Source organism: Sardina pilchardus, chromosome 17 (genome assembly GCF_963854185.1).
Source record: "Sardina pilchardus chromosome 17, fSarPil1.1, whole genome shotgun sequence".
Taxonomy (NCBI): Eukaryota; Metazoa; Chordata; class Actinopteri; order Clupeiformes; family Clupeidae; genus Sardina; species Sardina pilchardus.
Window position 1 is genome coordinate 25,082,589 of NC_085010.1, and position 13,143 is coordinate 25,095,731.

At 42.9% G+C, this 13,143-nt stretch overlaps 1 protein-coding gene across 3 annotated transcripts in view; it reads left to right on the top strand.

The window, feature by feature from the left end:
• Positions 1–3,924: 3,924 nt before the first annotated feature.
• LOC134062260 (stimulated by retinoic acid gene 8 protein homolog) overlaps positions 3,925–13,143 on the top strand; it is a 17,016-nt gene continuing 7,797 nt past the window's right edge. The window contains exons 1-6 of one of the 3 annotated variants that reach the window (XM_062518222.1): positions 3,925–4,013; positions 4,590–4,798; positions 6,077–6,152; positions 6,583–6,664; positions 7,173–7,349; positions 11,358–11,646. In XM_062518222.1, coding sequence (XP_062374206.1) covers positions 4,595–4,798; positions 6,077–6,152; positions 6,583–6,664; positions 7,173–7,349; positions 11,358–11,646 — 828 coding nt within the window. In that variant the 5' untranslated portion in view covers positions 3,925–4,013; positions 4,590–4,594. Of the gene's footprint in view, positions 4,014–4,044; positions 4,136–4,589; positions 4,799–6,076; positions 6,153–6,582; positions 6,665–7,172; positions 7,350–11,357; positions 11,647–13,143 lie in introns of those variants that run through there. The other 2 variants (XM_062518221.1, XM_062518220.1) reach the window with 2 other exon arrangements.

The window sequence follows — 13,143 nt, forward strand, 5'->3', positions numbered from 1 at the left end:
ACATAGAAATCGAGAGAGAGAGGCCACAAGAGACAGGACTGTGACATGGCCAACAGAGGGCACAGCTGAGCAGCCTTTCCAGAAGTAGGACACAGACCGTAAACTTGAGGAAGGGAGGGGAAGGGAAGGGAAGCAAGAGCATCAATGAAGTGATGACTGATAGAGCTGCATGGTGGCATATTAGTATAGTTTACTACAGTATACTATGTAGTGTACTACAGTACTGTACTTCCTACAGTACCTTCTCTGTTGGGGATTTTACATGGGAGATCAATGCTTCCATCCTTTCAAGATACTGTACAGACAAAGGGAAGAGGAAAGGGCACTATACAGAATAGATACTTGCTTAGAAAAGGCTGCATCCACAGAATGTTTCCAGTTTAGACGTGAGTCTGAGGCAATCAAGAAGATCTCTACCTTTCTTTAAAAAAAACAAACAAGTAAAACTCCTTTATTGAGCTTGAGTATCAATTAAAATCAGGCCAACATGTTTAGGCCAAGATGGCCTTCTTCATGGCACATCATCCACAGAATTTGATTTACGAAATTGCACTTTTATACGCATTTATGGAGCGATTGCATACTTTTAAATGTAGAATATATACTGTAGAAAGATGGGATTGAATACTGTGAGTGAGTCAACACTGTTGTACTGTATGACCTCACTGAAACCCCTTAAGAGGAGCCAAAGGCTGAGGACACAACTCTGACTATTTACAGTGTAGTCATATCTTTATTTTTAATTATTATTATTAGTAGTAGTATTGTGTTGTTGCTGTTTTCAGAGTAGAGTATAACAAGCTGTGATCTCTATTTGTCATTTCAAATAATCTAGAATATCCTGATTTACAGTAAGATACAGGGATTGCTGAGCAAACTTTTTTTATAATCAATATGTCCACTTCTCTCCCTCTTTCTTCTTCTTCTTCTTATTCTCTCTCTCTCTCTCTCTCTCTCTCTCTCTCTCTCTCTCTCTCTCTCACACACAGATTCCGTTAATAGAGGACCAGAGCAGAATCGCTGCCATCTGACCATGAGCAACATCTCTCTTCCACGTCAGGAGCGCCACATCCCAGCGTCTCCCTCTCAAGAAATCCACAACAAACAAACAAACAAACAAAGGAAAAAAACAAACAAACACAAAAACAAAAAAAATACTGTGCCTTCAACCAACCCTAGCAGTACTACACCATTCTGACCTGCACCTACGAAACCCCACAGGTGGAGGAGAAAGACAACTACAACAGCACCACCTTTGCCCTACGGACGAACTACAGATGTTTGTGGATGGCAGAGATTCAAGCTCGCCCCTCTCTACGGACTAAACCACAAGGGCATGTCTTATGTGAAGTTCTGTTTCTTTTAACCCCCCGTGTTGAGAAACGTTGAATATTAATACGATGTGCTAGTGATTTGCTTCATATTGGAAGAAATCCCTATCTGTGCAATATCAGTTGATATATTTCTGTGTGAAGCCGTAATGTGGAAGTAGACTTTTCTGGATGAGTTTTTCGGCTCAGTCTGTTTATTTTTTTAAATACTGTCCTCCTGATCTCTATTTTTCTAAAAAAAAAGAAGATGAATATATAGTAAATATAAATATATATACATAAGATGATATTCTTTACTGGTGGAGTGGGCACGTGTCCCTAAGCACAAGAGAGGCCAGCCATTTGGTTTTTAGACAGTGGAGTTTCAGACTTATAAAAAAAAAGAGCCTCCCTCTATTTAAGGGCCAAAGCCATAGCCTGCAACTGTACTCGTCAGGTTTTGTTTGGTAAGGAGCACACAAAGATACCCATTATGACCTGCTGAAAAGACTGTGTGTGTGTGTGTGTGTGTGTGTGTGTGTGTGTGTGTGTGCGCGTGTGCGCATGTGTGTGTGTGTGTGTGTCCTCGCTTACTCCGGAGATCTTACAGTCAACAAAAGTAAGATGGAGGTGTTGGTGTGTTTATTGGTTGAAGTTTTGGTTTCCTACATCAGATGAATTGATTTTACTGACGTAGCTAGCCATTCTCTACCTAATTGTGGCCTGTTCTTGCTGAACGTCAAGTTATTTTGTACTCCCCTCTGCATATCAATACATTACTTGGTGTGTGAACACATACGAGCATGTGTTTGCTGGGTGGGTTATGTTGGTAATCAAGACCTTCTTTAACTGCAATTTTGTGACTACGTGGAACCTGTATCCTTTAAGCTGCTACCTTGTACTGTGTTGTCTGGATATATCCAGCGTTATTCCTGAAAAATTATTATCCTTGAACAATCAACTCATTCAATACCTCGCATATAATGTTATATTAACAAATTTAGAGGTAACTTGTTATTTGTACTGTATTTTGTCATTGGTTGATATGATGTTAGCTTAAGTCACTAAATCTCCCTGTGCCCCTTCCCCAAACCCTATACAGGATTTGATTGATTTATTTGCAGTTCAATAATATTCTGTTTAAAGTACTGTTGAATAAAGCTGACAGATTCAGGGTAGATTTTGCGAGATGCTAAATGTAATTCAGCACAATGTCATACAATTTATTCAGTTAAAAATTACCAGGGTTTAGCCATTTCAGAAATGTGCTAATTAATTTGGCAAAAACTACTGACAACTCATGTCACTCATTAACAAGTGTGAAGAGAAATGCAGTACCGTATGTGTCTACGTGTATGTGTAAATTCAGATTCTCAGAGAGTCTTAGATTTTTGTATTATTACTTTACTTTTCAGGGGTAGACTCACTGCCAGAAATGGTAGAATCATGGAACCAGATTATGAGTGCATTCTCCAGCAGAGGGCATATCATCATAAGGAAAATGTAGTAAATATGTTATTATTCATTAAATTACATTCATTTTATTCTGAATTCCACACAGAAAAAAATAGGCTACAGTGAGGACAGTGTGCAATGGACTCACTCATAATTAATGGAATCAGAGCACTTACTTTAGGCCTGAGAGTTTCACCACCACAACACAATGTCTTCAGCCATGGTGTAATCACTTCATGATGCCTATGAACACATACAATAGCACAATACATTTGTTTTTATAAACGTTGAGCTATGACCCTGAGATCTGAAAGTATCTGAACAGCAAAGCTGAGTATTCAGAACACAGGCTGTTTCAATGTCCACAGACACTGACAATAACAACATTTTTCATCAAATGATTATTCTTTTTTTTTTTCTTTAAGAAAAGCACTTAATCAATGTCCTACAAAAGATAATGAAGTGAAGACTGTTGTCATTTTTGAAACCACATTACAACATGAACACTTGGGTTAATATCATGTCATTGCAGAGGTCCCAACCATCCCACCTCAGTTGACTGGTTATTGGGCATTTCCTCAAAGCAGTCTGATTTCTGTGTTGCTCCATTACCCTCCCATGCATCCCACTTTCCTTAATGACTGTCCACCTCATGCTCACCCCCAAAATGAAGCTGCCAAATCGGTTTTGAAGCCAAATTTATGATGTTCTCTCTATCTATATGTCTGGCTGAAGTGTTTTTACATGTAAAACCTCATCCCTTTAAATGTTACATTGTGTTTTTAAGGAAGAGAAAATATCAATCCTGTTTGTTAAATTGTTGATAGCTCCAGAGATTCATGACAGTTATAAAAAATAAAAGGATTATAACATTTGGTGTCTATGAATACTACTGTATATTGGGTGACATTGCATGCAGACTACTGAAGGCATGCAAAATGCAACGCTGAGGTAAACCAGTAGAGGGCGACACAGTACATGTAATAACAGAGACTTTTTTTTCTTTCTTTAAATAAATACAAAATGTATTAATAAACTGGTCTGACACACTGTCGGCCAAGAGTCAGCTAGATGGTCATATTCAAGTTTAACATGGGATAAAACTGCTTATTTGTTGCATATCTCCCAGCTTTATGATCATTTGTGGTATTACCAAAGATCCTTCATTATCAAAGATTGCAGAGAGTGATGGCAGTTTTGAAGCCTGCTGGTCAGGTCACTCAAGTGTGTGAACGATGGACTGAAAAGGTGAGACTTGATGGACAACATAGTGCAGCCAATCGGGGTTGAGCGAACCATTTTTATCTGCTCCTTGCCACATGACGTGTGAAATCTTGTGTTTGGGATTATTACCAGGTTATTTTTATAAAGTAATGTTATCTAACTAATTTTTGATTCATACTAATGAAATGGATAACGTTTTGAGCCGTAGTTTTCTTGAATATGAATATATGTTGGTCATACTGTGTTAAGTATTTTGAAATAGTTATTATGGTTTAGCGCCAAAACAGCAGTAGGCTACCGGATTAGCAGCGTTATCTCATGCTAGCAGGCAAGCTTGTGTCTATTGAGAATGTTAATCACTTAACTTCAAGACAGTAATGTAAGACGAAATATGTAAAACTTACCATTTAACTTGTGTTTGCAAAAAAAAACCGGTACGTTTCTACTATTATGGTTTTGGTACATGCTATTTACCCCTTTCATTATGCTAACTATGAGTCTAGCATAGTTGAGTTGGCTTGCTGGATATTTTGTACAGTCAAGGCAGTTCGCAGTCTTAAATTTCTGGTTATACACACCAATGTCTTTCTAATAATGTAGAAACAATGACGAGCAGAGAAAGAACAAAGAGGACCAGAACCAGAGCTACAGACCTTACTTCATATGGTTTGGAAAATAAAGTCGAGATTGATGAACATCAAAAACAACGAAGACGGGCTCTCCAAGCACGTCATCGAGCCACCTTAGCTAGCCTGTTCGATTCTTTAAAAACAGTCGTCTGTCCAGGCAGCAAGAAGACTCCTGCAAAGGTAAATACAGTGAGTTTCTAAATCCCTAATGCCCCACATTTTAAGCCTGTATGTGCCTTCGACTCTTACCTCGCAATAAGCGGAAGTAGAAGGCTCTTCACTTAGGCTCTGGACCAACAGTTGTTTCTTTCTTGCCATCTCTGATTTAACTGAATATTGAGTGTAATTGTGCCTTAAGATAAACATGACAGTTTTACTCTCAGGCTTGACTACACAGATCTCATAGGGTGATATTAATTGGACTCTATCCTCACACCCTGAATAGTCTACTAATAAACCAAAAGCTGAAGGGTTTAACAAATCAATGAATAGGCCTAGGCCTACTACATATTGGTTGACCTTTTTGAATTTACCTTATATTTCCAGATGTAACCCTGGAGGATCATAGCCAGATATTTTGTGGTGCATATATCCCAAAATTGTGTGCTTATTTTACTGAATTGTGTGCTCATTTTACTAAATTGTGCATTGTGTGCACAATTTACTAAATCATGTGCACGTTTTATAGCTTGTGTCACCCATCTAAAGTTTAGATTTTCCCAGGTTACACACTTTACTTAGTTGTGCTCACATTTTCATTAGCACACAATTAAGTAAAATGTGTGCACAGTATAATAAAATGTGTGTGCACAATTTACTAAAACGAGAGCACAACATGCCAATTTGTGCATGGAATATAGTCAAATTATACCACAACTTAGAAAAATGAGAGCAAAATTGTGTGAAATGAGCGCACATTCTATTGGTATACAACCACTTCTTGCAAGGACACGTCCTGGGCTTCACAGTTACATGTAGGAGCCAATTCACCATACCTTTAATGCTGAGGTCATGAAAGAATGCACAAAACATATAACATATCCATGCAATACATTAAATGCATTACATAAAATGTGTGGTATTAAATGAAACACATGAAAAAGGCATAACACCAGAAATCATTATCATACAGTATTTGTTTTGTGATCCTTTCTCAGTTTTGAGATAAAGCTTTTATTGAAGCTGGAGTTTATCAGTTTATCTGTCTGGCACATACATTTAAAACATTTTATGAAACGTGATGCCTGGTGGTCTTAACACTTACCACTGTCACTCATCAGGAGCAATGGATCTCAGATTTCCATTTGTGTGATGAAAAACAATGTGTTTGTACCATTTTAAACATGGTACATTGTGTTATAGCATACAATTATATTATCATGTATTTAGTGAGATCTATGTAAAGCTTGTGTTATGTCGTTTGATTACTTCTTAAAGCTGTGATTTCCTGTGTTTCAGTGGAAGATTCTGGATCATGCCAAAGGATACCTCAAAGAGAAGGAGATGTGCCTCAACTATTTGCTCTCTTTGAAACGTTAGTATCCATGCTGAACTGGATAAACAGCCACAGTTGACTATTTTGCTATATCAATTCTTGCAACAGACTCACAAAATCAGCCCACAACATCATACTCACTACTTCCCTGTCCACTAATGAATAGCTCAGTGATTCAGTTTGTGTCTGACCTTATCCAGCATAGATAATTCATGAATCTGATTTATTCACACTAATGATATATTGGCTGAACTTGTGCAGTTAATTTGTGAATCTGCTGAATTCACATTAACATAATGCAGCCACGTTATTGTAATTTGCCTACGGGTAACATTGTCTGGAATGTAACAGTTGAATAACGTATTGCATAGTAGTCTGTAGCCATAAATAAGTATTTTAAGTTGTCATTTTTGAAAATTCCCTGAAATGTGCCGAATTAAAGTTTTTTGTTATTTGTTTGTATTACAAGGGTCTTACCTGGGGAGAGAGGAAGGGCCCAATAGTTTGCAGGACGTGAAAGAGCATTTCCGAAGCCTCTGCTCCAATTGCGTGTAAGCACTTTGTAGTAACAGAGCGTCGCCACCAGATGGCAGCATACCTTCATGGTAGACTGGTAGCCCCCTCCTGGATATTGTTGCACTTTGCACTTTGCAGGCATCATCACTGATGGGTTTGTCTGCTTCAGTATGGCAGTCTGTGTCCTCATGAAGCCAAGGATTTCCTGGGTTTCAGTTAAGATGCATAAGTGGTGCCATGTCATAGGAAATAAACCCATAGTCATATCTTCCATGATGTATTCTTATCTTAACACGTTTATTCTCGGTGAGTGAATGAGTGTTTGTGTGTCATATTTATTTTCCTCTGTCTCCTGCCTTTTCTTCCCTTCTTTTTCTGTCTTCTTTTCTTTTTTGTACCTCCTTCCACTCTCTTTCACCCCATTGTCTGTTTATTTTCCACCATTCTCTCTCTATTTATGCCTCCCTTTTCTCCGTCCTCTTCTCCTACTTCCCTCTCTCCATCGCTCTCTCCCCATCTCCCTCCTCCCTGTCCCTCTCTCAGCCTGGAGCCCTCCAGCAGGCGAGGCCGGTACCGGTGCCCAGTGTTGCCCAACGTGGAGGAGGAGGAGGTGGCCCCGGAGGAGAGCGGCAGCGAGATCTCCCCCGATGACCCCGCCGACGAGACGCCCTTCTCCCAGTCCTCGGACCTCTCGGCCTCCAACATCCAGGAGTTTGAAGGGTGGGTTCGTCTCGAGGAGCTGCCTCCTAATTGATCTCTGAAGATCAGTGTTGCTTTAGGGCGCTTTCACACCACTAGTTTGATTATTTGGTCCGCATCAGTCAATGAAATTGTTACTATGTAGCATATAGACTCCAGTGAGGTCCGCTTTCACACCAGCAAACGAACCAAAAAAATGGCACGATTGAGGTTTCAGCAATGTTTATCTTCCGGTAGAAATAAGCGTCAATTTTGACTCCCTATTTTGACCTAGTACAGTCTATGGTTTGGACCCCAGTTTGCGTTCTCACCAGAGGGACAGCACCAGAGTCTGATGCTTTCACACCAACGAAAATCAACCAAACTAAGAGCTTTTGGTTCGAATGGATCGTTTGGTGTGCACCAACTGCTGTTGGTGTGAAAGCACTCTTAGCCTCTTAATAATATATTGCGAAGTTCGTGTGAGAATGTCGTCCACTCCCCAGCATCCCATAAAGGTGATTGTGGAAGATCAGTGTACTGTTTCTTACCTTTTTATTGACGCCTTAGTGCTTTCAAGTGTGTTCTCTGTCATTGTAGTGTTGAGATAATGGACTATGTCTTTTATTGTCGTTAATTCTAAAATGGTTGATTATAGTAATTGCACTTTAAGCGTTGTGTTCAAAGTTAAAATATTCCCCTGGTGTTGTAACAGTTGTAGGGAAATATGTGACCTTCCACGGCGAAATCAGTCACAATGTCCAAATTTTCAAAATCAAAGTTATTACGTTTTCAGGAAGGGGCATAATCAACCTTCAAAACGATACCTATATCTAATGAATTGAACGTCATATTACTGAAATATAAACATTCAAAGGAGTTGAGTTCATCCTGTCATGCCAATAGAAAAACGGAGAAATCTGCCTTTGAAGTTAACCGTCGGCTCAACACTCACGAACGCTTTGTAAGGTCGCCGCTATTACAAGATTTACGGTACTTGTATCAACGACACAGCACGCGGATGGCTTGGTGGTTGTCGATGAGTGCATTTACCGTAAAGCGGCAAAAAACGAGACGCCTCTAACTTCCTGCTTCCTCTAACTTTCTCACCTCAACAAACTCACGTTTTTAGACTACAAAAGGTCAGTTTTTCGGCGAAATGTATTCACGGCCGTACAGTGTAGACCTCCCACTGTTTCAAAACACTTACAAAAAAAAATCCACGATTTTAGCACAAGTGACATAAATGGCCATTTTTCTCAGAAACGCCTGTTGCGACAAGCGACTGGTTTTGCCGTGGAACGTCACATATGAAGGCGATATCATCCCGATCACACTGCATATCAGATGGGTATCATAATCAGGGAATTTGGCTATGGGGTGATGTGTCAAGGCTGACGTATTATTTCTCACAGCCCAGATGCAATCTGTTGTCTTCTCATACGGCGCGTGCTAACAGACCCATTTGTGCAGCGGCACGCCAAACACCTGTTGCCCCCGGTGGTCTTCTCCTCTGAAGTGGCTCAGAAAAGGAGCGATTTCGGCTGCTCAGAAGGAGCAGGAATTCTGCCTTTTCTCCTTCGGGCCACTCTTACCTGAGTTATCGTTCTTGTCCGCCGAGAGCACAGCCGTTAGCCCTGAGAGGCAGCTCAAGGGCTCTTTGTTTTCCCGAGCCGGCCGCTGCCAAGCCCTTGGCACACCTGGCAGCGCTCGGGCAATGGAGGGTATCTGCCCCCCCCAACCCCCCCTCTTCCCCCCCCTTCCCCATCTGGCCAAGTGTTCTTCAGAGTGCACGGGAGAGTGATTTAGTCACTCCTCCGAACCACTTGCTCTTGATTGCTCTTATTAAAAGACGGCCGGGTACAGATGTGCGCCGGGCGATGCCAACGGAACGCTCGCCCGCCCGCTTCGCCAGGGGCCTCCCTCCCCCTTGGGACCTCACAGGGGGGAATTAAAGCCTACCTCAAAACGTCACGCGGTGTTACATTGTATTAATCACTGCCTTGGCACACAACGCTACCCCCCCCCATCTCCCCGCCTGCTCACCTTGGCAGCCGAAAGGGGGGGGGGGGGGGGAGAGAAAAGAAGTTTGGTTTGCCAGCGCTCTGCCAAAAGACTGCCTCGCCCGTAATGGGGCCCCCCCGTGCACTTCCGACTTCTTCCCCTCTCTCGCCGCCACTTCTTCTCCAGTCTTATCGAGAGCTGTCGGAAAAAAGTCTTCTGGAAATCGGTTGTTCCACCCGAGGGAGAGTCTTCCCCCAACATGCATTCTGATTCTGCGCCGAGGAGCCCCCGTGTCCACACAGACCTGCTCCGTGTGATATCAAATATATTCAGTATCTTGATTCTCAAATTATTCAACAGCTGCACAGTTTTGTTTTGACCTGGAGGTACCGACTTACTTTTTTTTTTTTTTTTGCGCTTCCCTGGCTTCAACCATCTAAAATGTATGGAGAGACAAAAAATGTATGTCTGAATAAATGTATGAATCTAATCCTTATGTTAAATTAATGACGTCTGTTGAATGTATTGTACATTTTCTTGTCGCTGCCGTGTTTTGCTGTGACATGAAGACATTGCTGTTCCTTGAGCCCCTACACTTTCAGCCATATGTAGCAGCCACATATATATTTATGAATCAAGCTCCTATGTTAAATTCATTTTTAGATGTACAGTACGTACAGTACGTACATTTTGAGTAGCTTCTCCTCTTGATGTCTGGTTACCCCTAGGGTGCTGGTGGATAGGAGTTTGGATTTCTGCTGCCAGATACCGAAGCTGCTGCTAGTGCACATCCAGCTGAAATGTACATGATTTTGCTGCCAGAAAGTGTCTGTCTGTCGAAATATCTATATCAATCGAGTTCTCGTGTTGAATTCATTCCTGAAAGGTACATTTCAAATTGATTTCAGGGGTGCATATCCAGATAGAACTGTCTATAATTTTGCTGCCAGAAACACGATGCACACACAAACAAACACACACACACACACACAAATGCAGACACAGACATATTTGTACTTGTAAATAGATGGAGCGGGTACTTCTGCTGTTGTGTTGATTTGTGTGGTGGTGTTTGGAGCAGGTACTTACAGATCTGTTAGGTTGATTTGTGTGTCTGTGTTGGGGTGCAGGTACCTGCACATGTGATATGCTGATTTGCTTGTCTGTGTTGGGGTGCAGGTACTTGTACTTCTGCTGTTAAGTTGATTAATGTTGTGGTGTTTGGTTGTTGATTTGTGTGGTGGTGGTGTTTGTGGTGTTGATTTGTGTGGTGTTGGTGTTTGTGGTGTTGATTTGTGTGTCTGTGTTGGGGTGCAGGTACTTGTACTTCTGCTGTTGGTGTTCAGTAATGTTGTGGTGTTTGTTGCGTGTCTGTGTGTTGAGGTGTAGGTACTTGTACTTCTGCCGTTGTGTTGATTTGTGTGGCGTTTGTTATGCTGATTTGTGTGGTGTGTGTTATGCTGATGTGCGTGTCTGTGTGTGGGGTGCAGGTACTTGTACTTCTGCTGTTGTGTTGATTAATATTGTGGTGTGTGTTGTGTTGATTTGTGTGGTGTGTGTTGGGGTGCAGGTACTTGTACTTCTGCTGTTGTGTTGATTAATATTGTGGTGTGTGTTGTGTTGATTTGTGTGGTGTGTGTTGGGGTGCAGGTACTTGTACTTCTGCTGTTGTGTTGATTAATATTGTGGTGTGTGTTATGCTGATGTGTGTGGTGTGTGTGTTGGGGCGCAGGTACTTGTACTTCTACTGTTGTATTGATTAATATTGTGGTGTGTGTTATGTTGATTTGTGTGGTGTGTGGTGTGTGTGTTGGGGCGCAGGTACTTGTACTTCTGCCGTTGTGTTGATTAATATTGTGGTGTGTGTTACAGTATGTTGATTTGTGTGGTGTGTGTTGGGGCGCAGGTACTTGTACTTCTGCTGTTGTGCTGATTAATATTGTGGTGTGTGGTGTGTGTTGGGGTGTTGATGTGTGTGTGTGTGTTGGGCTGCAGGTACTTGTACTTCTGCTGTTATGTTGATGTGTGTGGTGTGTTGGGGTGCAGGTACTTGTACTTCTACCGGCAGACGCTGGAGCTGCTGGTGCGTAGCGGGGTCCTGGCTCCGGAGCAGACGGGCCTGGCCGTGGTGTCGGAGGCCATCTCGGGCCTGTGGGGCAACCTGCCGCCGGAGCGCCGCGCCGCCTTCCAGCAGTGCACCCTGGGAGCCAGCCCCTACGCCTGGATGGGCTGCTGCTTCCTGAAGCAGGAGGCGCCGGCCGAGGAGGACTGCTCCCCGGAGTCCTCCCAGCTCCCCAGCCAGGAGGAGGCGTCCACGTCCTCCATGCTGCAGGAGGTGAGTGTGTGTGTGTGTGTGTGTGTGTGTGTGCGAGAGTGTGTTGGCTGGCCTTGTGAGTGTGTCGCATCTGGTCTCATTAGGAGGGGGTGTTTTTGGGAAGGTCTCTGTGTGTGTGTGCATGTGTGCGTTCGTGCGTGCATGTAAATATGTGCATGCAAGTGTGTGTGAGCATCGATGTGCATGTAAGAACATAGGCTTGTGTGTTTGTATGTGCATGTTTGCATGAAAACATTGGGCATGGGTGTGTGTCTGTGTGTCTGTGTGTGTCTGTGTGTTTTTGTATGTGTGCGTATGAGTTTGACAACAGGGCCATGTTTGTGTGTGTGTGTGTGTGTGTGTGTTTGTGTATGTGTGTGTCATGGTGTGTGCAAAGGGCTCTCTCACCACAGCCAGAGGCAGCAGTGTCCATGTCTCCTGCACACACACACACACACACACACACACACACACACCTCCTCCACCTCCACCTCCTCCTCCTCGTCCTCCTCCTCCTCCTCTCTCCCACTCCGTGTCCAGCCAGAGACAGCGCGGGGCTGTTTATCTCTGGCCAGAGGCGAGATGCCTTATCGGGCGGCGGCAGAGAGCAAAGAGCCGCGCGCCCGCACTGCACCCGCACAGCGCCCCTTCGCCAGCCACCTCTGGACGTGCCAGCAGGACGCTCTCCGGACAGATGCCATCACTTAATCTGCCATGCTGCTGCTGCCCGTGTGAGAGAGAGAGAGAAGGAGAGAGAGAGAGGGAGGGAGAAGGAGAGAGAGATAGAGAGAGAGAGAGAGAGGTGGAGAGGAGACCCGGGAATAAGCCGTCCACCAGGAAATCTCTTTTCCACCACCTGTGCACAAATAGGACACTTGGATTGCTTGAGTTATTTTTTTTATTTTTTATTTGTCGGTGTTATTGTTGTTGTTGTCATGTCGTCACCACCATTGTTTTTTTTTTTTTGCGAGAGAGTGTGAGATGCGGGGGCAATGCCAGTTTTCAGGAGCATTTATGGGACTGAAATTGGGTGCCAGGAACATGTCTAGCCAATCTTCGGAGGCCCAGAAAATAAGCGTCTGAATAAGGCCCAAAATAGCCCGCTGTGTAAAGTCCTGGAGGACAGTGCAGTATATGCTCATTTGAAAGTCCTGGACAAAGGCATTGTTCTCATTTAAAGCGCTGCGCAAGTCTAGGCACATGAGAAAAGTTGGGAAAGAGAAAAAGCCCTTTGTGTTATTGGCTGTTGTTCGCGGTGCTTTACTGTAACTCCTGCCTCCTTATAGAATGCGAACCAACAGGTGTCTGTCTCTTGGCATCTTAATGAAGGATTACATATGGTCCTGGTGGATCTGGAATTAGCAAAAGGAAAAGAATGAAACGAGAGCTGTTAAGTAGTTCTATGTTAAAGACATGTCCAGGAATGAAGCACGCAAGATTAAAAGTAGCATTTAGTAATTGAGATTTTCTGTAAAAAAAAATTAATCCCCTAGAGTGCTATGTATGTTGATGGCAGAG